General features: G+C 37.5%; 1 protein-coding gene across 2 annotated transcripts; it reads left to right on the top strand.

Moving 5' to 3' along the window:
* ccdc3b (coiled-coil domain containing 3b) lies at positions 1 to 26,927 on the top strand. 2 transcript variants are annotated; one of them, XM_067431326.1, is made up of 4 exons: positions 1 to 11; positions 1,650 to 2,328; positions 11,969 to 12,143; positions 24,361 to 26,927. In XM_067431326.1, exons 2-4 carry the CDS (start codon positions 1,973 to 1,975, stop codon positions 24,643 to 24,645), a joined length of 816 nt encoding a protein of 271 aa, XP_067287427.1. In that variant the 5' UTR covers positions 1 to 11; positions 1,650 to 1,972; the 3' UTR covers positions 24,646 to 26,927. The 2 variants fall into 2 exon arrangements, with proteins under 2 accessions (XP_067287427.1, XP_067287426.1); XM_067431325.1 differs by lacking the exon at positions 1 to 11 and adding an exon at positions 49 to 159.
* Positions 26,928 to 27,592: the final 665 nt, after the last annotated feature.

Raw genomic sequence — 27,592 nt, 5'->3', positions numbered from 1 at the left:
GCCTGCTGTTGGTGAGTGTCTTCTGTTAAAGCCAAATCTTTGTTGAGATTTGTGTTAAGCCAAGCCCTTTATTTATTTTAAGCTTTAGAGTTTGTTAACTGCTTTTTGGGTTCATCAAAACCTCACCTCCAGCGGACATTGCTACAACTACATTCCCAGGTGCACAGGAGCACATCACCATCCGAATGCACAAGTTTTATCACTGAGGTGGCATGAATTTGTTTTTTAGTTTATCAAACTGAAAAACAATTATTGTCCAAATAGGGCTCAAGACCGCTTTTAAAATTCTGGGACTGCCTCTTTAGCTCAGTACATGAATGTTGAAGAAGAGAGAAGATATTTCAAATTTAAAAACATTTTTGACAGCTAAAACATCTACACCTCACAGCATTCTTTAAAACTCAGTAAGTCTCAATAAGTGTGGGGGTGCTGTCCAGGGTGATAAATGTTCAGCACGTCATTACATGTGATGAGTTAATGATTCGCTTCAGGATAAGCTTGACTGTCAGCTTGGAGATGTTTCTTAACCTTAACCTCATGTAATTTGCAAATGATTAATTATCCCAATTTGTGGTTTATTATCCTTACTTCAGCTCACCATTATTTAAAAAAAAAAAAAACATTGAATTGGTAAAATTCTAATCTACACATACACACACACACACACACACACACACACACACATAAAAAATTAACAAAACTTTAGAAGAAAAAAATATTCACAGTTCTTGTTTTCAACATTTATTTTATTGTCCAATATAGATAAGACAATACATTTTTGTAGTGTTTGTTATGCAGGGGTTTTCAAACTGGGGTCCCCAGAAAATTTCAGAGAATAAAAAGACAAAGCAAAAATGGATAAAGTCTACTGAACATTCTATCAGTTTCAGTTCTACCAGATAGACTCGCGAGAAATACATTGACAATAGTGCATTTATAGCTCAGCAAGCTGATAATGTACAAAGTCATTTGGCGTAGGCCCCGTCCGTAGTGCATAATCCGAGGGTCTCGGATTTGCAATTCCTCCCTGAAGTCAAGGGGAGGGAGGGAGGGAGGGAGGGAGGGAGAGAGAGAGATAGATAGATAGATAGATAGATAGATAGATAGATAGATAGATAGATAGATAGATAGATAGATAGATAGATAGATAGATAGATAGATAGATAGATAGATAGATAGATAGATAGATAGATAGATAGATAGATAGATAGATAAACCGAAAACTGAAACTCATGTTAATCACTTTGTATCCTCAAAGCAAAGCCAAAATAGAAACAAAATGAATTAAAGATGCGGCAACCTCATGTGCATGACATACAGGCGGAGAATGTGTTTATTCTGGTAACATTTTATAATAACTTTAATATTTATATGAATGGTTTTATGAAATTTCATAGCATTACATTTCAGTTCCCAAATCACCATACATTTTGCGTTGGAAATTAACAAAGTGAACAATTTGGAATACATTTTGAGGTTCTTTAGTCTTGCTTATGCATTATATAATTTAGCCTAAATTAATATAATCAGTTGACGTCGCTGTTTCTGATGGAACTGGAAACGTTTAAAACTTGTTTCGCGCTGCTTTCTTGGAGCCCGCGTTGTTCATGCGTGAGATGAGAGCTGAACTGAAGCGTTTTCTTCTGCAGGTCTGTAAAGGAGCTGAGCGTCACTGAAGGGCTCTCCACCAACCGCTGCGCGTAATGCACACTTCGCACAGCAAAGAATGGAGAGGGATACGACCTATAGATCAGTCTAAATTCACAGAGATGCATTATACCAACAGCAGATAAAACAAACTTCAAACTGTCTTTTATATCAACGCGTATCCTTCACTGCATTGGAGAGTTTGGATATTAATACTGTGCGTTTTACGCGGACCTGGACCAGTCTGTTTTAGAGGGGATTTCAGCGAGAACAGCGAGGAATTGCTTTTATTAGAGGCAGTTTGCACGAGTTAACGGTGCATGCCATGTGTTCTCGTCTGGCATTAATATTGGCGCTCTCACTGAGCGCATCATGGGGATGCCAACTTCCCCACGACTGGAGACCTCAGACGGAAGCGTGCCGCGCCGAGCTCGCGGAGATCATAGTTTTTGCCAAGGTGCTCGCCCTTCATAAGGAGTCATACAGCTTGTACAACTACCTGCCGTGGCAGTACGACACGGATCTGTTCTTCTCCGCGGAGATCGAGCTGCTGTGCGATCAGGCATGGGGCAGCATGTTGGAGGTGCCATCCGGCTCCAGGTTCAATGTTAGCGGGTTGGGATATTTCCCCTGCTACTCGTACAGCGTCATGGAGAACAACTCCTACTATTTCTTTTTGAGGTGAGATTAAATGTCAATACGGACTCGTCTTAAAGGTGCACTTAGTAATGTTTTGCTAGTTAAAAAAGAAAATAAGAACACTGAATAAAATGAAGGGATGAAGACATGACAAATCAGTGTTTTATACTGAGGGTCGCCCCCCCTCATGGGCACTGCCATATTGAGATCACATGACTAGCCATGTCATGCAATTATGAAAAGGAAAAAATATATACAATAGTTACTTTATATAGTGCTTTTATTCCGTGCTTAAAGCAAACAACAGGTCATAACATATATCATTACAAAAATGGAAATACTAAAGGCACAGCATATCAATGGAGCCTGAGTATAGTTAATAGTAATGGTATGGATCAAAGTGTATGCAATCCATTGAGCAAGAGTAGAACTAGAAGAGTATACAAAGCACAACAACCTGCAGCTCCTAGGACACAGACAAAGCAAACGATAAACAGCTTTAGTGTGAAGTGACAGCAGTTAGTACAAGACCTAAAGGTGCCAGTAAAAGTCCAAAACCACTGATCCTATTTAGACAAATTCAATCAAACATCGAACTCAATCAGGTCAACTGAGGGAGGGATAGTTCGCCTAAAAATGAAAATTGTTCCAACCCCGTATGAATTTCTTTGTTCTTTTGAAAAACGTCTGTAACCAAATATAGTTGATGGACCCCATTGACATCCATAGGACTTTTCCCCCTACTATCAAAATCAATTGGGTCCATCAACTGTTTAGTTTCCCATATTCTTCAAAATATCTTCTTTTTGTGTTAAGCTGAACAAAGAAATTCATACAGGGTTGGAACAACTTGAGGGTTTCATTGACAGAATTAAAATTTTTGGGTGAACTAACCCTTTAATATGAAGGTTTTCAGTCCAATCTGATTACTTATTATTTCACGAGAAAGGACCGCGCCACAACCATGAATGTTGGATAATTATTTATTGAAGAAGTTATGGATGAATAGGGAGAGGATGAAGAGAAGGGGATGGTAATCAGGCTGATCTGGGCATCTGGTGTTGGCAGCCGGGAGATTCAGAGTGGGGGCATCCTCTCAGTTAAATGTAGGCCAAGTGATTAGGACCCCCCATTTAACAATGAAGGAAAGAGAACAGGGGATGGGAATGATGGTTGAATGGATAAGAGAGAGAGAGGAAGGCAGGGTTTGAGAGAACAAACAGTACTGTAAGGGGCAGCCCGATATAAGAAGATAATATTGGCGGTTGATTGGTTGAGCCGTGGCCCTGCTTCTCCTCAGTTAACTAGTTTAATACCCGAGTTTAACCCATTTAATTTGGGTGCATGTACATGTAACATGTGGGAGAATGAGTCACTATGCAAGCACTTTATATGTGTAATACATTTTTAGATCATTTAATGTTTGTGGCATCTATGGTTATTTCACATAAGGGTAAACATAATGAATTAACAAGCGTTGACCAGGAACATGGCATGAGCTGGCTTCAAAAATACATCTCAGAGCATTGGTGCTTCTAGGCCACAACTGTCTGACATCTGTGCTCATTGTTACCTAAGGACTCGAGAATTTATTTGCCTTTGGTTGGGTTTTGTTAATGCATGGTCCAACAGGGATATTCAACACATAAGGAATACTGTGCCAAACAACCCAGATTTCCCTCTGTTTTCTTTTGTAATGAATGGAAAATTACTAACTTGTGTAGCTAGCTTGTGTATAATGAACATGGATACCGTCTGTGTATAATGATCGAAACTTTTGTCAGACTTAATTAGCGCTGGCTTGTCTTTGTTTCTGTGTTTATAGTGAGAATGAAATCACACTGGCAAATGAACAAAGGATGAGGTAGCTAACAGAAAACAGATGATTATATGATTCACTATTGTTGTGATTTCACTTTTTCCTAAAGACACACATTTCGGAAATGATCGATGTAGTAATAGCACAAGGCTTGAATCTCTTTTTTGCTTGTGTTTCCTGTCTCACCCTACAGTCCAGTCAGTTAAACTGAAGGATGTTTAACTCCCTCATGCAGTGATATACTGGACCCATCCCACTCAGAACTTTTCTGGCCAAGTCGTTTGCTATGTAAACTGGTATCTCTGGGCTGACAATATAACCTGTTTCACTAAAGTAATCTTGCTGGCTGGGTCTGTGACACTGTTTTGACACAAAGTTGTTTCTTTACCTCTTCCCCAACCAACAGTTGCCACCATTTTTAATAATTTTAACACAAAGTTTCATGGCACCCAGGATATTTTGTTTTGAACATGCAACACATTTTTACATTTTATTATTTATTTATTTATTTTTATATTTTATTCTAGCTGGCCTTTTTGTTTTACCAACACTTCAATGTGGCTAAGTTTAATAAAAAGCAACATTTTGAGCAAAAAGCGGAGAAAATCACATTTTTGTCAAAGACTATACGCCTGGATCAGACTCAGAATAATTATCAATCTACAACGAGTCCATCTAAACCCCCAAAGCTTCACAGTCCTATAACTCATAGGTCGACATTTTTGATTTGTACTGTTTAATGTTGATGATCGTGATATTTTACATATATTACATCTGCTTACATGTTATTGCTTGTTTCTGCTACTTTTTCACATGTGTTTTGATCAGAAGACTCAGTAATCTTTCAGAAAATATGTAATAGTGACCCCTACCGTATAACAGTGAAAAAAGAAAATTTCCACCAATGTCTGCAAAGTTTTTATTTCTCACAAATGACAGAAATTTTCATCAATGGCTGGGAAATATTTAATATTATTATGTTTTAATACTATTGTTTTTTGTTTTTTTTTCTAATACGTCATATACCCTAAATTCTCACCTTTAAATAACATTTTACACGTGTTAGATAGTTTAAAAATTGAAAAGAAAGTAAAAAAAATATATTTACTGTAAAACTGTACACAATGTGCAAATTGTTGGTCATGGTGGGAAAACTACAGTAAAAAAAACAATACAAAAATTATATATATATATATATATATATATATATAAATTATATAATAGTACATATTTTTTACATAATAATTACTGTAATGTTTTATTAGTAATTCACTCTATATTTGAATTATCATAGTTTTAGAAATGTAACTGAAATGTAACTTGAAAGACACTTATAGCTTACACAAGAGACGTTTGAAAATTAACAACAATAAATAATGGAGGAACCATAAAAAAAATGTCCCATGGCCTTCTTGTAATCAAAAACATTTTAAAACTATTAATAACTAATTTTAAAAAATGATAAAATAACTAAATGCATCCCCTCAATCATAAAATTCTTTGTAATTGAAGGCCACTAATACACAGAACCATATTGCAATGTATCTTTCTTTTTCTTTTTTAACTGCATGTGACTACAGGGTCAAACCAGGTCGATGTGAATGAAGTCATAATCTTTAACAGAAAGAGAGAGTGAAGGTAGCAGGTTGATTTCGTCATTCTAAAATTACCTGACATTAGTTCTCTGAAAAGATTAGTCAACTTTCATGCCTGTCAAAACACCAAACATAGAAAAGTAAGAAACAATTAAGGAATAATTGACAACAGATGAATGTAAGTACGATACATGTCTGTATCACAGTGCAAAAAACATCATAGCCCTGCAGTTTATAACAAATTATTAACATTGTTTAAAAACATATGTCAACCAGTCAGAATAAAGAACAAAACAATGTCATTGCATAATTTTTATTAATGCATTGCAGCGAAATAACTGCTTCTTATTTATTGTCACAGTGCTGTGCTGTGAACATAAAATGTAGCTTTTCCCAATCTGTGGGAAAGTTAAAAGGTGGCTAATTCTCCCAGACGATTCTCCCAGAGCATTTAAAACAGCCCTGGAATTCCTTACACTCAACTTAATTACACAGAACAGAGTGCTGAACTGCTCGGGTGACCTGAGGGCAGCAGGTTTTAGGTCTAATAGAGTGCTAACAGGCTTTTTTGGCATTTTATCAGGTGTTTTGGGAGTTCAAGTTTACTTTTTTCTGTCTTGTTATCAGTGTTGGGGAAAGTTACTTTTAAAAGTAATGCCTTCCAATATTGCGTAACTCCCTAAAAAATTTACTCTTTATGGAAAGTAATGAATTAGATTAATTTTGCATTCATTTTTTGCTCCCAGGCTGGGCTTGCTTGTTCCTTTTTTAATAATAACAAAAAAAATGAAAAAAGTGAAATGGAGAGCCGAAAGTGTACACACAGTCGAATGCACAGCCTTGCAAAGTATACTATTTTTGAATTGTACGTGTAAAAAAGGCAGATTTGAGAAATGTCTCACCACAAGTTACAACCTATGTTAATACTGCAACAAAATTTAATGTATGCGTGCAATGTATGCACGGTTACAAAAATTCAGTGGTGTGCATTAAGTACACCCCTACTCTTCTAAAGATAAAATACACGTCAACCATTGTACGCACTGTACGCTGACTCTCATGCATGCCTACAAAATGAAGTATGCTTTGGCCTTTAGCCTCAGGCTGAAGGAAATGCAAATTAATGCCTATACAACAGAGGGCGCAGTTTAAAAAAAACTACTGTTTTGCCATTTTGTATAGCAAAAGAAGCAGAGAAGAAAGTTCGACATGCTTACTTAAAGGGTTAATTCAGCGCTGGGAAGATGAATCTGTATTTAAACTGGGCCATTAATATAGTAGAAACGTGAAAATCTTTTTGAATTTGGTGCTTTCTAGACTGAGAAAAGACAGAAAATTTATTTTTGTCTCATGGGGATGAAAGACTACAATTCCCAGAATGCTTCGCTGCCCTACGAGGCCATTCCCAAAGCCACCGCTATCAATGAATCAATGGATTACTTTCCCACCGTGTTCATTTTCATTAAATCAGTTCAGTTAGAGAACAGACACTACAATTAAAAACTGAACGTGTCTAGTGTGTCACACTGGGAGTGTCACAGCACAAACGCAGCAGGAGTCAATGTGATTTCACTCATCATGATGAATGAGCTCTTGTGCTGAGAGCTGAGGTAAACGCGTCCGCGCTCGCGGCAGGCGTTCACAGCTCATGTTCAGTCTGACGCGCTTTCAGTTCATACCTTTGGAAGCTTCATTTTTAATAGGAATTAATTTGAGAAGTTGAAACACTCACTTTGCTCTGTACCGCTCTGTTTACATGAATGCCTGCAGCTGCGAGCTGTGAGTGCGATCTCCTATCCCCATGGTTGAAAACATGTGGAAATAGCTCCTCTGCTGGCTGTAGTCTTTAGCCTCTGGCTAAAAAATGTCAGATGATGCAAATTTTTCCAGAAATAAAATGGGGGGGCATGATCAATCGAATATATTTCAGCGTTTCTACTGGTAGAAAGCCATATGCTAATCACCGAAGTAACCCCTTAAGCAAGAAAACATTTTTATTTTAAACGAAACACAAATGTAATGTTTATTTAAAATAATGTTTGCTTATTTGTGGTTCATGTGGATCATTGAACGTCAGTAGCGAAGGCATTGGTTAATAAAATGTGATTAAATACATAAAACACACAGTATTTTTGTTAATTTATTACATTTAATTATTGCAGGTTTGCATAATGTTTTAAGATTGCATTTTACTGGTTTTATTCACTTTGAGGAATACTGAATCTGTTTTTGTTTGGTTTTTTTGCAAGTGAGATGAGTAAATGCCTGCTCACATTTATTTTAAAACTACAATAAGCATCATGTTTAAACGGCGCACACAACACCTCGGCACTACTCATTATTCTCATAGGGACAAAAGGCAGTCAATACATGGAAAATAACACTACTTATTTGAAAATGTAACATATTTTTTGTAAATTTAAAAGTAATATGTTGCTTTACTAGTTATTTGTAAAAAGTAGCCGAATCTGATTACTTGTAAAGCGTTACCCCAACACCGCTTATAGAATATTCATCAGAAAAGTATTTTTTATAGCAGGTCAGAACTGACCTCACCCCAACATTCTCCACATTACCCTTGATTTAATTTCTCAATAATGGGGTGTTGAGCTTGTAGAGACAGGTATGCCAGCCTCCTTACAATGGCTATTAACTGAATCTTTTGTGAATTTGATAAAAACTAAATTCTTACTAATCTAGATTTCAGAAGCATTGCCTATGTTAGATTGCCCCTCGTTTTTTGATCTCTTGTATTTCACAGTAAAACCATTGATACATGCCCTGATGTCATTCAGTGAACAAATTCACTTAAGGTTCATGAGGTCCTGTTACTCTCCAGCATGTTTCACTTAGAGTAACGCTGAAAGATTCTGTCATGCATCTGTGCTGCGAGAGAACTCTGGAATTGCCATATGATAGCTTTGTTTGAGGAACAGTCTAAGAACAGTCTAAGCAGTTATTCATCTGATGAACTTGCACACAGACCTCGTCCATTCTGCATATTTTTATATTCATATTGTTCACATAACACAAATAAGAACCAATAGGAGTTATACAATAATGTGTTACTTTAGTTTTTTCCGATATTTTAAGATCAATGGCATCTCATTTTACTTTCATTAAATGAACAAGAGCATTCAGGAGTCTGATTTCTTTTGGTGTTCCAACAGAAAAACAACTGTTTATGGTTTTGGAATGGTATGAGGGTAATAATGACAAAAATCCCTTAGATCTAATTTTTTATCCTGTTTTTTATCCTTAACTTTCACTCCATTTTATGAGTGCTGAACTAGTGAACATTTCCATTCTGCTCTCTTGTGACTTCCATATTTCCTGTGAAATGTTCCAAACAAGAGTCCACAAACCCACAGTCAATTCATCATGGCATGCGCTGCCTTAATTCCAGAGAAGACAAAGGGAAACACAACTTCAAAATGGCCCACTTGTTGAGCAGACTTGGACTTTGCCTCAATGCACATGCCAAACTTTTCTTCTCTAACTTTTAATGTCCCATATGACATGAATCTGAGCCATGAACCAATCAGACAGCTGGTTCCAGTTTGGCAAGACAATTCTAACCAGTCAAACCATCAAAGCCTGAGAAACTGGAGACTCTCTGCATGGAAACAATGATCAATGCAATATGGTGCACAGAACAACTACATTCAGGTTTCCTTGAGAGGCTCTTTTTAATAGAAAAAAGCCAGTAAATTATTAAGCTTATATCCTGAAGATGTATGAACATGTGTAGGATATCAGGAGGAACCCTCTGAAAGTTATATAGTATTGGTTTTTATTTAGAATTATGGCAGAATTTTCAACAGGGCTGGTGCCACTTGCAAACACTGCTCTCGAGAAATCTAGGGAGATGTTCGTACCTTAAATGTATAAAAACATGCATTACATTGCACCATAAACGGTGCAAATTGATTTGCCATCATTGATAGATCCACACTTTATCTAAAAATGTGTACCTCAAAACCTTTACAATAAACAGGCACTTTGATTAGACAAGGATTAAGAACTGTCTCAAGTAGTAAGAATGTGTTTACTAAATATTTATCTCTTATTCATAGAGCCTCAGTTTGACACTCCGTCCTTTGGAATGTACTTTGAAAATAAACTCTTGCCTTCGTTTTCCTTTAAGCAATAGTTCTAATTATGTCACCATTTACTTCCCTTAAAAAAACACCAACATCAACGAAAAAAACAGAAAAGAAGAAAATTTGAAGGATGCACACACTCCTGAATGGAGCAAGCCGGCAAGTTCCAAAAAGGACAAGAAATTCCCTTTTACATTATCTTAAATTTGTCTGTACAACTCTATCCATCCATTCTCCCAATTGCTTGTACTAAATATTCTTTAAATGACAGTAATATTAATAGTCTTTCTAAAGCATTACAGATATCATAGAAATATACTTTTTATATTTCAGGTACATAAAAAAGGAAAGTTTACATTCTTCAAAATATTTATTTTTCTCCACAGAAAACTAACAGCACAATGGTTTGCTGAGGCTGAGACTCAAGACTTGGACATTTAGTACAAAAGACTCTGAAGCTCAGTTAAAATCCATCAGATAATTCTGGAACTCTTGTTGGATCTAGATGTTCCAAGTCTAGCTCTGAGCACAGGTTTTGTAAAAGCCCCTGAGCTTGTGATGCCCCTCTAAAGAGGCTGAATTAGATCCAGATGGAGGGACTCTCTGCTGTCAAGTTCCAAGGCCAATGTTTCCGTCAGGGAAAAGGGGCTATAGAAGCCAGGTGGAAAACTATTCACCTCAAACCCATTTCCCTCATTGAGAGCAATGGCATTTGAAGCCAACAAAGCCATGAATAAAGCTTATGTATGACTGTATATGCATAATCATATAGCACCATGGGGGGGGGGGGGGGGGGGGGGACTATTATCCAGACTATTCAATAAACCATTAAAAAAGATGCCTCATTAGAATTCTGGCTTTCTAACAAATGCACATGCATTAACTTCTCATTTTGTTTTGAGTAACTGGTTTTTCCTTTTTCCAAATGATTAAAAGTTTAAACTATACATTGACGATGATTACACATAAGTGCTGCAAACCGTTAAGCTTGCATTTTGATGTCTTAAAGTAGTACAAACACAAATCAGAGGCATGAAATAAGATTTTCCTGTAAGCTGATGGTGGCCAAATTACACACCGAATAAAGGAGAACAGGCGTTTTGAAGAGTCTGTATGAAACGCGTGTCTCATTTCCCCACATTGTGCCAATGTAACCATTTTTTTTTGTTGTTTCATTAATATTTTTACAACCACCCTTGAAACTTTGATAACAGGCTTTCCTCATTTCCTCACCGCTGGGAGGTTTGTGTGCATGTGTGTGTTGATGTGTGAAATTCTGCAAGACTGCAGGCCGAAACAGCACGAGACCAGCCAAAGAGCAGCTTTGACCGCCAATCATAAGTAATGAATTCTCCACTCACATAGATAGAGACACAAGGGAAAGAACAAAGAGAAATGAAAAGCTATATGTATAATTCTTGTGACATCACACTGTATAATTAACCTCTTATTGTTTACTATATATGCTTTCAATATTCACTATTGTTCTTTAAACATAATACGTTTGCTAATACTTTAGGAATACAAACACACATGTAAAGAACACAAATAGAGCTGTCCCAGCATACCCTTCATCAGTACCTCCCCTCTCCTTGGCTTCTTCCCTGTGTAAAAATATATGGGTCATTGACATTAAGTGTCCCAAGTGGTGGTGATTTCTTACAACACTGAGGCCCACACAGACGAAACCAAAATACATGATTGTGCAACTTTTGTAGTGTAGCATGCTTTTCTAGTGCTAAATTTGTTCCTCATGTTTGATAACCTCTGTGGTGAGTATGGACATTGTAACAGGCTAAAGCATTTTTTGCCATTGATGGGTATTCCAAGTGGTAATGCTAGTTAATCACTAAAGCTAAAGTACTAAGTAGCTTGATGGTTAGATGTTACTGGCTCAAATTGGTCAAAAGACCATCCTAAAGCTCTATGATATAGATATGGTTTAAGTTATATATAGAATTTATCATCCTCTTTCTAAAATCATAAATTAAATTGCTTAGAAAAGTAAAAGCACTACTCTTTTCAATATGCCTTCTAATGTATCATTCATGGCAGAGCACATATGGTGTGGAAAGAGTTTAATATTTAGAGTAAGTAGTTTGTTCAAATCATATTCCACACTTGATGATTATTTTTCATATGATGTTGCGTGTGATTCTTCTCAGGATGGACGAAAACTACAGTATCATTCCTCACGGAGTCAACTTCCAAGACCCCATCTTCCCCGACACACCGGAGAACCACCGCATGTTTGCCAGCTTGTTCCAATTTTCCAACTGCACAGCTGGCACACAGGTTCATATGTACACCCCAGACTGGGAGGTCCAGGAGGACAACCGAGTAAGCTACTTTTAATATTATAATAATAATAATAATAATATAAAAAATACATGCACTATTACAGCATGTCCCGGTTTCACTAGCAGGGCTTAGCTTATCTTATCAAATATGACATTTAAGTAACATTTATAGACATGCCTTTTAAAAAAAACATTACTGGTGTGCATCTTGAGACAAAACAATGGCACTAACATATTTTAAAATCTCTCAGTGCAAGTTGCTTTCAAACAGCGCAAACATGCACTTTAGTCTCGGACTACCTTAAGCCTTGTCTCTGAAACTTGGGGTATATGTAAGAGCACTGGTTGGTGTTGTTTTCATTTTTTTGGAGGATGAGAGCATGGCATGCCAGCTGTCCATGTTGGAATTTGCTTAATTTGACTAGAATCTAACAAGTAAAAGATGAATTTATGTCAGAGTATTGTAAAGGTACATTAGACGCACAGACTATTACAGCGATAAAAAAAGATGTGGAAAGTGTTTTTTTTCTTATTAGATAAGATTTTCAACTCATGTTGGGATCACAACCCATCTGTTAAAAACCTCTGTTATAGACTCCTTGGAAATTACTTTCTTTTTTTTTTTTTTAAATGAGGTAACACTTTATTAATACATTTTAGACATTTTACTAACTGAGTTACTTTGCAACTTGTCAGCTACCAGTCTTCAGAGTAAACTGTCTGCTTATATCTGATAAAATTTTATTTTGATGTTCCCCCAACAGATATTCTTATTTTACAAGTACATGTCAACTTATTCTATTAACACTAACCATATTCTAAAAGTTAACATATAGTTGTAAACGAATGAGGTAATTCACTTGTACTTCTGGAGATTCCAGGAAGTTTGCAGTTCTGAACTATAGTGGCACAGGAGACAAAAAAAGGTGAAGAAATAAGTGTGAAGCCATGAGTAACTCGCCTTTTGCAGTTAACTTGTCTCAACCTGTTTTGTTGTTAATTTGTTTTTTGTGACCCTGCTGACCCAGTGAGCTATTCACTGTCCAGTGGTTATTAAATTAATAAATTGTAACCTAAATAAATAAATAAATACTGTCTTAACTTATGCCTTGACATGACTTATGATCTTTGCACAAAGCAGAGAATATTGCTGACAATTCTGTTCTGCTTTCAATCAGAATCCACCTGGAGCACGTTTATTGTAGTGTTAGAGAGAATTTGCCATATCCTTGCTTGGTTGTGTGCTTTACTGTATGCAAATTGATGGATGTTAATAGGGAGACAGACTGACCATATTGAGAAAACCAGAGTGGAATGGCAGTACTGCTTGTTCAGGTCTTTTGCATGTCTGTTTGTGGTTCTCTTGGCTTGTGAAAGGATCAGGGGCTCCAGCTGCAATTTTTTGTGGCTACTGCATGCTGAACATACAAATCAACATTTCAGTGGAAGATGTGTCTAAACATCAGCTGGTCTGCCAGCGAAATCCTGCAAGAATAAGTAGGCAACTTCTCTCAAGAAACCAAACTAACAGAAATTTTCAAACCCATATTTGATTGCTGGGATATTAACATTCCTTGCTGGACATCTTTTCTTCTTTAGCTTTCCACTTGGGAGAACTCTCAGCTTATGACTATAACCCTTGTTCCCTGAGAAAGGAACGAGACACTGTGTCCAACGACACTTTGGCGTAGCGCGTCTGAAGCATGAATTAAATCTATCTCCAATCCTGATTGGTGCTGCGCTACAAAGGGGATGCTGGAACATAGTACAGACAGCTTTTGCGATAAAGCAGGCACTCCTTGTCTGATGAGGGGAGGCGGCGAGATGCAGTGTCTTGTTCCCTTCTCAGGGAACAACAGGACGTCTGCTCCCTGATTTTGATCTCCGGGAAAGAACATCGCTCTGAGAGACGACAGTTTCCCCTGGGACCAAAGGAGGAACTGGTGTGCCAGTTTGCATAGAGGGCACTACCTTAGACTCCTCTGATGATTCAGATACGAAACTACAGACATGTTGTCTGATGACATGGTGGCCAGGGAGGTCTGGGAAAAAGCTCCTCAGAGCCTTGTAGACTGCCAGCATTTCCGGGTAATTTATTTGCCAGGAGGAATTCCGGATCTCCCACAGACCACTCGCAAATCAGCCTTCCATGGCCGTACCCTAACCAGTTAGGGGTGTGTCTGTTGAAACAGTCTTCTGGCAACATGACACTCCCAGCACTGGCCCCTGGGACAGAAACCAAGGTTTCTTCCATATGGTGGGGGAACAAAGGCAACTGTGCGTTACCCTGCACTTTTAGAAAACTACAGACCGGTATTCCTTCTGCCTTTCATTGCAAAGACACTTGAGTGAGTTGTGTTCAATCAACTCTCTATGTTTCTTAAACAGAAAAACCTCCTGGACAACAACCAATCCGGGTTCAAAAGTGGCCACTCGACTGAGACTGCCTTGCTCTCGGTAACTGAGGCACTAAGACTGGCAAAAGCAGCTTCCAATTTCTCAGTGCTCATCCTGCTGGATCTGTCTGCTGCTTTTGACACAGTTAACCACTAGATCCTCCTGTCAACTCTTAATAAGATAGGTATCTCAGGAACTGCTCTCCAGTGGTTTAAGTCTTATCTCTCCTAGGGTAGGTCCTACAGGGTGTCATGGAGAGGTGAAGTGTCTAAGTCACATCATCTAGCTACTGGCGTTCCCCAGGGCTCAGTGCTTGGACCACTTCTCTTCTCAATCTACATGTCATCATTAGGCTCTGTCATTCAGAAACATGGCTTTTCCTATCACTGCTATCTCATGACACTCAACTCTACTTCTCATTTCAACCAGATGATCCTACAGACAGTGTTCATATCGCTGCCTGTCTGACAGACATTTCTGACCGGATGAAGGAGCATCACCTTCAACTCAATCTTGCAAAGACAGAATTACTTGTTGTCTCAACCAACCCAGCACTTCATCAAAATTTCTTCATTGATCTCGGTTCATCAACCATAACTCCACCCAGGAAAGCCAGGAACCTTGGAGTTGTGATGGATGACCAGTTAAACTTCACTGACCACATTACTGCAACAGCCCGGCCCTGCAGATGTGCCTTATACAACATTAGGAAGATTAGACCCTTCCTATCAGAACAGGCTACACAACTCCTGGTCCAAGCTCTTGTTCTCTCCAGACTGGACTATTGTGATGCTCTTCTAGCTGGCTTTCCAGCATGCACTATCAAACCCTTGCAACCAATCCAGAGTGCAGTGGCGAGAGTGGTCTTTAATGAGCCGAAGAGAGCGCATGTTACGCCTCTCTTGATCAAACTGCACTGGTTGCCAATGGCCGCTCGCATCAAATACAAGGCACTGGTTCTCGCCTACAAAGCAACCACTGGCTCTGCACCAATTTTTATTTTTTTTATTTTATTTTTATTTAATAATTTATTTGATAGGGACAGATACCACCAACATAGATCATTTAAACTAAACAATCTGATGTCTGTATCACAGTGTATATAGCCAAAGGCTAATTTGCAACACTTGTCCCTAGAAGGGCCTTTATACAATCAAATACAATAAATACAAAAAAGTATCTAAAAACTGATTCATACAATAATAAAATTCAAACAATTATACTCTATAACTTCCAAACATACAAAATATAATCATGATATTATAAGTGAGTACAAGTCTGATTTATCTTTAACCATGTCTTAAGTCTGGAAGAAAACAATTTAAAATCAGGAATAGTTTTTATATCAGGTGGCAATAAATTCCAGAGTTTAGAGCTTCTAACAGAAAAAGCTGTCTGACCAAAACTAGTCCTGCAGTATGGAATTTTACAATCATGGTGTGTATTACTTCTCGTAACTCTACTGCTGTTCAGTTTCTCCACATATTTACTTAACGGTTCAGGCGTTAAATGATTAAAACATTTATACAATAATTTAAGAAAACTAAAATTAATAAAACTATCAAAACTCATTAAATTATATTTTTTAAGAATAGCACAGTGATGATATCGAATCGGTTTTTTGTCCATGATTTTAATTGCACGATTATATAATGAACCTAAACTTTTAATTACAGTAGGAGCAGCCTGTGCCCATGCTGTTACGCAATATGATATATGAGAAAATACCATAGCGTGCATGTACAACAGTGCTGCCTGGTTTGGGATGTAATTTCTAATTAATTTAAAACACTTAAGGTTACTTTGTATTGTTCTTGAAATTTTCTTTATATGTTTTTTAAATGTAAGCTGAGAATCTAAAACCAATCCAAGATATTTAAAATCTGTAACAGAATCAATTTTTCCATTTTGTAAATTAATAATAAAATTTCCTTTTAAATCATGTTTCCTAATAGAAAAACACATAGAAACTGTTTTAGAAACATTTAAGACTAACTGATTTTGACTAAGCCACTGTTGAATAGGAGACATACATACAGACAATGCCTCTGCAGCCTGTTTAGGCGACTTAGCAGCGATGTAAAAAACTGCATCATCTGCATAAAGTTGACAGCTGGCCCCTGCACAGTGCATAGGTAAGTCATTTATAAAGAGACTGAACAGCAGCGGTCCAAGTATAGAGCCTTGTGGAATACCGATTTTAATGTTTGAAAATGCTGATATATCTTGATCTATTCTAACACCCTGTGCTCTAGACTGAAGATAAGAAGTAAACCACATAACTGCCTCAGTAGAAAAATTAAAACCTAACATTTTAGATAAAAGTAAGCCATGATTGACCGTATCAAAGGCCTTTTTGAGGTCAATGAAGACAGCACCCACCACCATACCCTTATCTAGTGATTTTTTTAATATCAATATACCTAGACTCCCTTGTTCAGACTTACACACCCTCCAGAAGCTTGCGTTCTGCGAGTGAACGGCGCCTCATGGTTCCATCCCAAAGGGGCATGAAATCTCTCTCACGGACATTTTCCTGGACCGTTCCCACCTGGTGGAATGACCTGGCGATCTCAATTCTTGCTGCCGAGTCTGTAGCCATTTTTTTTTTTAAACATCTTAAGACATCTTTTGGAATTGCACCTGACCAATAAAGACTAGCACTTAACTATCCATTTAAATTTTCTATTTGTTTGTCTTAATAAAAAAATATATAAATAAATATATATATATATATATATATATATATATATATATATATATATATATATATATATATATATATATATATATATATATTTATATATATATATATATATATATATATATATATATATATTTATATATATATATATATATATATATATATATATATATATATATATATATATTTATATATATATATATATATATATATATATATATATATATATATATATATATATATATATATTTGTTTGTGTACTGTGCTCGATTAACTGAGAATTCTTACAGCTCTTGCAGGTTGTTGGCCTTGTTTGTTTCGTTGCTTCTATTGCTCTCCCCTTTTTGTAAGTCGCTTTGGGTAAAAGCGTCTGCTAAATGATTAAATATAAAATGTAAATCATATGGAACAGATTTCCCCTCGAGGTAAACCCCTTAGTTTTCAGCCATCACTGTAGGGTGAAGCACACTGTCATGTGTAGCAGGCCGAACGGAATTATGTTGGATGCTCCAGCCAGAACCCCAGCAGTCTCTGTAACTGCTTCATAGTGAGGCTGTGGCCTAGTTTTGCTCTAGAGACCATCCCCTGTATAGACTTGATATGTGCAGGAGATAATTGTGCCTGCATCGCGGTCGAGTCCCATACAACTCCCAGGAACAGGGTTCTCTGGGAAGGCGTCAACACACTTTTTTTGTTGAGTCTTAACCCTAAGCACAGACTACCGGCCAGAACGAAATCTCAATGCCTAACTGGCATTTCTCGTGATTGGGCCAAAATGAGCCAGTTGTCAATGTTATTCAGTACACGGATACCCTGGAGTGAGAGGAGCTAGAGCTGCATCAATGCACTTGGTGAAGGTACGAGGGGAAAGAGCTAGACTGAATGTAAGAACCCGATATTGTTACTCTTCGCTCAGGAACTTCTTGTGACATGTAAGGATGGATACATGGAAGCATGCGTCTTTTAGATCTATCCTGAGAACCAGTCATCGAACTGGATCTGACTCACGATGGCTGGAATTGTGAGCATCTTGAATTGCAAACTCCTCAGAGAACAATTCCAGTATCTCAGATCTATTATTGGATGCAACCCCTTCCTTCTTGGGAGCTAAGAAGTACTGGCTGTAGAACCCGGACTCCCTGTTGGTAAGGAGGCCATAGAACGTAAAATGGAGTGAACTCGAGTGAACTTCCTGTTCCATAACCCGGACCTGCTCTGGGACCACCAAAGTCCTGACCCCCATTGAACTTCGGGGTGGGGAGCTGAACAGCAGTTTGTATCCTTTTTCTACAGTCCGCAGGGCCCATTCAAGGCAGTCTTTCTGATGAGCTAGAGCAGCGAGAGATATACTGCTGGAAAGCCGCTGACTGCTTTTTCACCTCCTGAAACCTCTCTGTGACAGTATTAAAATGTGCCGCCGAAAAGCCCAGAAGGTATATTGGGGAATCCAGAAGAAAGGTCTTCTCTCTCCTTTATCCCCCACAAATTTAGCCACAAATGTCTCTTTACACAGACCATACCATTCATGGGTCAGCCTGGTCAGCCTGCAAGACTGCCACTGTATGCAGACAACTACCATTTCATTCTTCTGAAAGGGAGTCAAAGATCTTGGGGCTGCTTCTGCAATCAAAGGTGAGGCATATGGCAAATTGTGCTCTTCCAAAGGACTCTAAAAACTGGAAATCTGGATGTATAGGAAAGACTTTGAAGCACTAATGATATCTGCTTTGGCGAGCCAAGCTCTGTGGCTTGACAGTTAAATAAGTTTGATGGCATGGTTGATGGTAGCATATTGAGTAAAGAAGTGGAGAGAAGGGATGATATGGTTAATGTTTGGAATGTGAGTGCTGTGATGAGAAGACAAGTGTATTATTAATCTCTTTAAGGATAGATCGGTTGAAAATAGAAATGGAGGTTAAAGGGGTGGTTGATTAATATTTCCCTTTTTAAACTTTAATTAGTGTGTAATGTTGCTGTTTGAGCATTAACAATATCTGTAAAGTTATAGCGTTCAAAGTTCAAAGCAAAGGCAGATATTTTATTTTAAAGAAATGTTTTTTTAAGGACTACAACAAATGGCTGGTAGGGACTACACATTCTTTCTCCCAGGTTAGTGACATCACCAGCCCTGAAATTAACATAAACCCTGCCTCCGGGAACACACAACAAAAGGGGTGAGGTCATGTTGAGAATTTGTAGATTATCATGACAGAATAGGCTAATCAATTATTTGAATATAGTTAACTGCACATCAGGTACATTAATTCTACTAACCATTCAACATCCTGTCTCTGAACAGTTTCATTGCCTGTCTGAGGTATGAGGTAATCAGAACTGCTAATGCAAGCTCTTCAAGCTCTGTCCCGTGAGCAGCAGCTGATTTGCATTTAATGGAACACACAAAAACGGCACTATTTAAGCAATAAAAAAATTATCTGTGGCAGTTTTAAGCTAAAAGTTCACACACACACTTTGAGGACATACAATACTTTTTTTTCATCTTGAAATAAGGGGCAATCAACCACCTCTAGTCTAGACTGCATGTGGTAGAATCCGTTGCATGAGGTTCTGGACTGAAGAGTTAACTGTTTGAGAAATATCAGCGTAAAAGGGAGCCGTATTGCTGTGAACAGCTGAAGGAAGGGAAGAGGAATGGAGGTTGGAGGGATGGATAGATAAATGGATGGGGGGATAGAGGGATTGATGGATGGAGGGATGATGGATAGAAGGATGATGTATGGAGGGGTGTAAATATTTATTTTAAAAAAATCTTTAGCTGTTTGAGGAAAATAAGCAGGAGCCGTATAGATCTTTTGCACCAGAGAAACGTGCGCACAGCTACCTTAAAGGTGTCATGAACTGGCTTTTTTAAAAAAAATTATACTGTGGTCTGAGGTCAACTTATGACGTTTGTATGGTTTTTACATTCAAAAACATCATAACTAATAAGTAATAGGCTATTTTCTACACTGGTTTTGAAGCTGTCTCCTGAATGCTGGGTTTTGATGGGCGTGCCGCACTGGAGACTTAGAAGTAAACGCCCACGGCTAGGATTGGATAAGATTTGCATATTTAATGAGCTTCAACTCCCTTGTCAGTTCACAGGAGAGATTGTTTTGAAAGCGGCATCCAGAATAATTCTCTGACAGGGCTCTCAAAACATATTTATCAAACAAACACAATGATTTATCTCTCATCCACCTGCAAAACTACTGTGAAGCTTTGGGTGTGTTGATGGACTCAATCTTCTACACAGGGACGTGCACAGGGGGGTTGCTCAGGTTGCCCGGGCAACTGCCCATATGCCCTTCTCGACTCACGTTGCCCTTCCGAGGTGGAAAAAAATAAATAAAAAAAATCGTACAATGGATGCAGAATTTCACGTAGGCCAAGATACAAAAAAAAAAAAATCGCAAAGCCTCGTTCACTTCCATATTCGGGTACCCGTCCGAAAGTGAAAGTCAAGCAATTGCTTGGGGCACCGAGCTGGCCTGGGGCCTCAAGACAGCGACAGGTTAAGCATAAAATGCAACGACAAACTGCTTGAGCGCCCCTTTGATAGTCAATGCAGTAAAGTGCAATGACAGTTATCGGAATCCCCCTCAAGGGGGCCCTCTCAGTCGTAGCTGACAACAGCCACCCAACCACGCAATCTCTGCTGCCGGCAAAATACAAAACCTCCTCGGCGATCATGAAGCGGAATTATGCTTTAGGAAGCCAGAAAAGAAAAAAGAGAAAAAACAAGATAGTGGTAAGTGATCAATTACACTATATAAAATAGCTTTATTTGTACAAAAATTGTGTAATTTTGCAGCAGGTAGGCTAGCAAAAATATGTTTATGTTAGCTAACGTTACCTGCCTGGCAAATGCTGCTTGTAACGAACAGTTAGTGCAACTTTTTTTTCGAACGGATGGAATATGGTTACATACTGTAATATGTTTTTTTAACGGGATAAGGAAGACGCAGATCTGTTCCAGAATAACTGTTTATCGTATTTAATGACATAAAATTGCTATAGCTTTGTAATAGGTTTTGATGAAAGTGGCATAGCATGCTATAGGCTACTAACTATTTTTATGCTATGCATAAATAACCTGGAATAGTTAATATAGCATTAACTATTATTATAAACATTATTTAACCAGAAAGAGGCAGAGGAACATGATTTTTTTCATAGCTTATCTTAATGTGCTAGTGTCAGGATATATGGTAGTAACAGTTTATGCAAATATTATATTATTTTTATAAGTTACCAATGGATGTTGAACAGTTACTTTATTCGGTGTGGCAATTTTTACACTGTTGCATTTTGAAGTACAGTATCAGGACAACCCACATGTTTTACTGTTACTGTTTATTAACTATTTAACAGGTATTATAGTCATCTGTTGCAACTTCATAATAACCATCCAGATAATGTTTATAGACAGTTTACAAACCAACTAGTAACCCTTAACAAAGTGTTAGGAATATTTGGTCTGTCTATCTATGTAATGTTTATAGATGTTTTAAAAATGGTTTCTTAAAGTTTTACAAACATTTTTTAATCATTACCCGTTTATCTGTAGAAAGTTAGCCATGTCCATTTTGCTTGGGCCCCCCAAAAACCTTCTAACCGCCTTGGCTGAGCCTGCATGAGTGGCACTAGAAGGAGATTGTCGCCGTTGTCGGGTGAGACTTAACGTTGTCGGAAAGGTATAACAAAAGGACGATCATAAACTGTTGATGGCAGTTAAATTAATATTGTCTTTTTTTATTAGACTATTGATATTGACTGGTTTGAGTTCTTTATTGGTATAGGCAAGGGAAATGGCCTCAAACGCACCAAAATGCAGGAAATCACATCTACGAAATAAAAAAAAATTCTTGGGGGAGAAACCCCCAGACCCCCCTGCAAAAAAATAGCCCCACCTATAATATTTTTCCTGAGCAGAACATAAATACCACTAGGGGGCATTGCAATAATAATGATAATGGCAATAACAATAATATGTAATTGGACAGATCATGGTGGGTGGTTTCGGTTGGGGGGGGGGTCTCTTTTTTAGGTCAGAGCAACTGCCCCTCAAAAATCCTGTGCACGTCCCTGCTTCTACATCTGTTTTGAACATGGTTCTGAATCTGACCAAGGCATAGTTATTGACAAAAATTAAATCTAAGACCCAGAGAAGCATAGTGAAGCATAGAGAAGCATAGTCTCTGTGGGAACGGTAGCATCCATTAGATGTCTGATTCCTAAATTCATATGAAATGTTTCAGTTGTGGTAATGCAATATGAATGGATTGAAAATAACGGTTTGCATCATCTTACTGTGATTCCATACTCTTAACATTAGTCCATACTCTGCACCTGCACAAGTAGAATGTAAGCATTAAGCAGGGTTCTCCTACAGAAGCAAACACATAATCTGTGTTCACTCTAATCTTTAAGTTTAAAAGACCCCTATGGGTCCATGAAAGCAGACCCCAACTACTGAGTAGGGTGGAGGGGAAGGATCCTAGCAAGAGAGAAATATGTTTCCTTCATCTCTGACCCAAATTACTCCTTCAACCCTCAAAGACCCCAAGAGAGGGATATATTTCCTGAAAAGCTGCTGACTGAGATCACGCCTCTGTGATCTTCTTTATGACAGGTCAAAAGAGGCCAGAGTGCAAAATCATAGCATCAAGGAGAAAGGATTCTCCTTATCACAGATGCATCTCTGTGGCAACTGTAGCATCCATTAGATGTCTGATTCCTAAATTCATATGAAATGTTTCAGTTGTGGTAATGCAATATGAATGGATAGAATTATTTACATGAATTGCCCAATTTCTGCTTGTATCACTAATCGGTACAAAGACAAAGGTGATACAATATACAGCCTCCTTAATGATTCAATTTATATGACTTATTCCATTAAAGCAACATATATCCTGAAAGTAAAGGACAAGTTCTCAGTTGTTGTTTTCCCATTGTTTAATGTAATGTACAGGCAGTTGACCCATAAATAAAACATTTGAGATTAATAATTTACATTATTTACTCTGCATCAAGTAGTTTGAAGCATATATGACTTTTTTTCTTCTGTGGAACACAACAGGAGATATTTAGAAGAATACAAATAATGAAAAATCTTTTCGTTTTTTTAATTATTATTATTATTACAATAGAATGGTATGAATGTGATTAAATGGTGACACAATTTTCATTTTGGGTGAACTTTAAACTGTAGTCATCCAAGCAGTCTTGGCTGAAACTGAAACCGGCTATCATAATTAAGCAATAAAAGTTCCCATGTCTGTGAGAGCTGTCAACAAAAGATTGCTTCCTCTGGGAATTGAAAGTAGCAGCAAATGAAAATCAACCCTGTCTTCTTTAATTAACAATCATATAAAGAAAGTTTTGGGGGTTTTGCAACAATGAAGCACTTTTGTATAATCTCAGTATGACCTCTCTTTAGTTTCCTAAATATATTCCACATTGATGAAAGCCTTTAAATGTTTATATCACACAAATCTACAATCACATCTGACCTACACACAGTTTCTGGTGCAAGCATGATGTTTAGAGCTACCCAGGAAATCTACACTTACAGAAAAGGCCCAGCTGTGACTAATTTTCAGATGTAAAATCTTTTCGGGCTAGACTCAGGGACACATATGTGAGAGGCAAGCATCAAATGCTTTGCTTTTCCCAGGATTATGAAGTTACCGTTACGTATCAAGAACAACAAATGCTTTCAAAAGTTTCAAATGAGTTCCAGCTGCTTTGATTTCCAACTGATAATCAGAGCCTGATTAAAATACAGCCAAATGAATAATGTTTTCTCTCTACATCATGCGCCTTGTATATAAGCCACATGCCTCATGCACAATAAGTCAAGCAGTAAAGGAATTTACACCAAGCTGTACCTCCAAAAAGAAAAACAAAATGCACCACATAGCTGTAAATTAAAAATGAAATAGCTATGTTTGCTTTTGGTGACTGAAAGTTGCTTCATACTTGAAACTTTTAAAGTTCATTAATATTTTATTTGCTTTCAATTGCCACAAAGCCTTCAATCTGCTTCTGAAGTATAGATCATGCTTATAAGTATAGGAGCCAAACAGATATTTTATGCATTTTGTACTTTCTGTTTAGTAAAATGTACTTCCTGTTTACTTTCCTTTAGCTATGGTGCTCCAATGTGCAGAAGGCCTTGTTTGAGGAGGAAGAGAAAGTCAAAAACCTCTCTCAGAAAGTGAAGATCCTGGAAAAGGCCAACAATCACCTGAGGGACAAGGTGAAGAACATGAAACGTCTCTTGAGGCAGGCCAAACGAGAGACCAAAGAGCCGGTTCAAAGCTTCAAAGAGCTTCACGAAGCCGAACCAGAATTACCCCATCCACAACAGGACACCACCCAGGACCAGAAGCCTACTCTCAGGAAAATCCTGCCCAAGAAGCTCAAGAACTAAAAGCCGTTCCTGCACTAAAGGAGCATTGATTGAAATGTTGGAGTATTGGCAGATCTAGACTAATGCTGAAAGGTCATAGGGATCTATGAAGATAGTGTAGCCTTAAGCTGGTTCTCGTGTGCAACGAACCTTCTACTGTGTTATGGATAAAAAAATAAAGCCATCTTGCAGAGGCATTAGACTAGTTAAATTTAATGAATTCAGACGGTTAAAACATACAGCCTTTCATTTAACTAAGGCTACATTCACACTGCAGGCAAAAGTGGCCCAAATCCGATTGTTTGTGATGTGATCAGATGTGATGTGAGATCTGATTTATAACAATGTGAACTGCACAAACCACATGGAATATGGTCTTTTTTATTCTGATTTGGGACACTTCGGCTGTGTTCTGACTGTCAGTCAAAATTCGATTTTTGTGCATATCCGATTGAAATCCGATTAGATTTAGCGAGTGTGAACTGCTAAAAATCACATGAAATGTGATTTACAAATCTGTTTCAAGCTAAACTGCAGTCTGACTGCTCTGATTGGATTGTGCGTGGTTTATGTGACTTTCTCACACCACGTAAAGCATAAAGTCAGACGTTGATGTAGGAAACATGCTGAAAGTTACTGCAGAAACAAGGTTGTGTTGTTGCAAAGTGCTGGACTAGCAGAAAATGACAATACAATGACATAAGACATGTTTTTTATAACTCATTCAATTACGTTATATAAAGCCTTTAAGTTCTGCGTAATTAAGGGCGTGGTTACTTTGAATGACAGGTGGATAGCCATTTATCTGCCGTCTATATTCATTGCGTCACCTAAGCTCCACCCACTTCCTGCCTTTTTGCCCATTTTCTGTTATCCGGGAGTGACACGCGATGACTCGCAAGATGGCAACGCCCAGCTTGCCCCTACTTTAAGTTTCAGAACGGCTTCAGAATGTTTAAAACCAGCGGAAACAAAAAGCCACGGATTAAAGCCGCTCATACCAGTCTCCAACTGTTCAGTCATTGCCAGCAGTTGTTGTAGCTGTTTTTGGCTCATGCCCACCAACATAATGGCATTACCATAGAAATTAATGCAGATATTCGGGAAAACAAAAGAGCTACATGGACACACAAATCTGATCTAAACAAATGCGATACACAGTGTGGACATCAATAATTTGAGATCAGATTCCAATCGGATACGCAAATAATCAAATTTGGACTGACAGTGTGAACATAGCCATGCATATGTGGTCCTAAATCTGATACATGTCAAATGTTTTGCAATGCGACCTCAGTCTGAACAGACAAATAGACATTTATGCAACATTTACGCCACTCTAGACCAACATTCATAAATGCTGACTTCAGTAACCTCTCTCCTTACTTTCTCATGACAGCTTGCTGCTCTTTGCTATCATTCTTTTGCGCATGTGAAGTTTCAGTTCAGGACCACTACCAGTTCACACTCTAATCTGATATTGGCCATGTTTAAAAGATAATTTTAACTTCCAAACAAAAACAAAAAACAGATCTGAGCAATAAATCAGAATTAAGCATTAAGGCTTGCAGTGTGAACTAAATATATAAAATAAAAAGGCAAAATAACTAAGTCAAATAATATTTTGACTTCATAATCTTCACCGTTTCATGATCCTTTATCAAAATGTGAAAATACTGATATGCATTACAACTACAGCATGATGTTTTTAGGCCAGTAAAATCCAATGATAATTGAAAATAATGTTTTTGTGAAAGCAAATTTGGTCTTTCTGCATAGATGCAGATGTAATTGTTAATCGGGCAGAGCCTGACAAGATCACTGATACAGATGTCTTGTGAATTTTTTTGTCCAGGTGTTTATATGAAAATTATTTTGGCACAGTGTAGCAGCCTTGACTTTAAGTCCACAAAAATGTCACCATTTCACATTACTCTAAAAGTCTTTCAGCTGAAACTCCAAGAAACATTAATTATCTTGCAAAGGCTTTTATTTAGAAGTTCCATATGTAGTCTTATTTGACCATTTATGGCTAAAATATTATCTGACCAGTAAATGTACATTATGAATCTCCTTGTTTAGGACCAGCTTTCCCTTTTCCATTTGAATCTTTTTTATGAGTTTTATAATTGCAAACAGGGTGTTGAGCACCTGATATGTATAACCTTTACTCAGTGAAGCTAACGTGAAAATGTTCCCTATTAAAGGAACCATTTACTAAAAATGTTTTTTTTAATTGTAAAATAATATGTATTATCATTTTCTGTTTAACACATTCACATGTATTCCAATGAGTAATTGAATAAACGTCACATTTCCATTCATATTTATCTGTAATTTTTTTTATATGTTTAGAATCTAAAGTAATGAATCTAAAGCAATGTTTGTTTCTTTTAAGAGATAGTTCACCCAAAAATGAAAATGTGATGTTTATCTGCTTACCCCCTTTGCATCCAAGATGTAGGTGTCTTTGTTTCTTCAGTAGAACACAAATTAAGATTTTTAACTTCAACTGTTGTAGTCTGCCAGTTTTAATGCATGTGAATGTGAAAAAACATGCTTAGACAACATGCACAAAAACCCTGCTGCTCGTGACGACACATTGATGTCTTAAGACACAAACCGATCGGTGTCTGTGAGAAACCGAACAGTATTTATGTATTTTTTACCTCATATCCAGACGAATCTCATCTAGTGTTACCATCTCTATTATTACTTCCGTCTGGTAAGGTCAAACTGGCGCGATATATATATATACAGTCTTGTTCAAAATAATAGCAGTACAATGTGACTAACCAGAATAATCAAGGTTTTTAGTATTTTTTTTATTGCTACGTGGCAAACAAGTTACCAGTAGGTTCAGTAGATTGTCAGAAAACAAACAAGACCCAGCATTCATGATATGCACGCTCTTAAGGCAGTGCAATTGGGCAATTAGTTGAAAGGGGTGTGTTCAAAAAAATAGCAG

This window comes from Pseudorasbora parva, chromosome 22 (assembly GCF_024679245.1).
Source record: "Pseudorasbora parva isolate DD20220531a chromosome 22, ASM2467924v1, whole genome shotgun sequence".
NCBI lineage: Eukaryota > Metazoa > Chordata > Actinopteri > Cypriniformes > Gobionidae > Pseudorasbora > Pseudorasbora parva.
The sequence above is the reverse complement of the archived record's forward strand: the minus strand, read 5'-3'. Positions and strand labels throughout refer to the sequence as shown.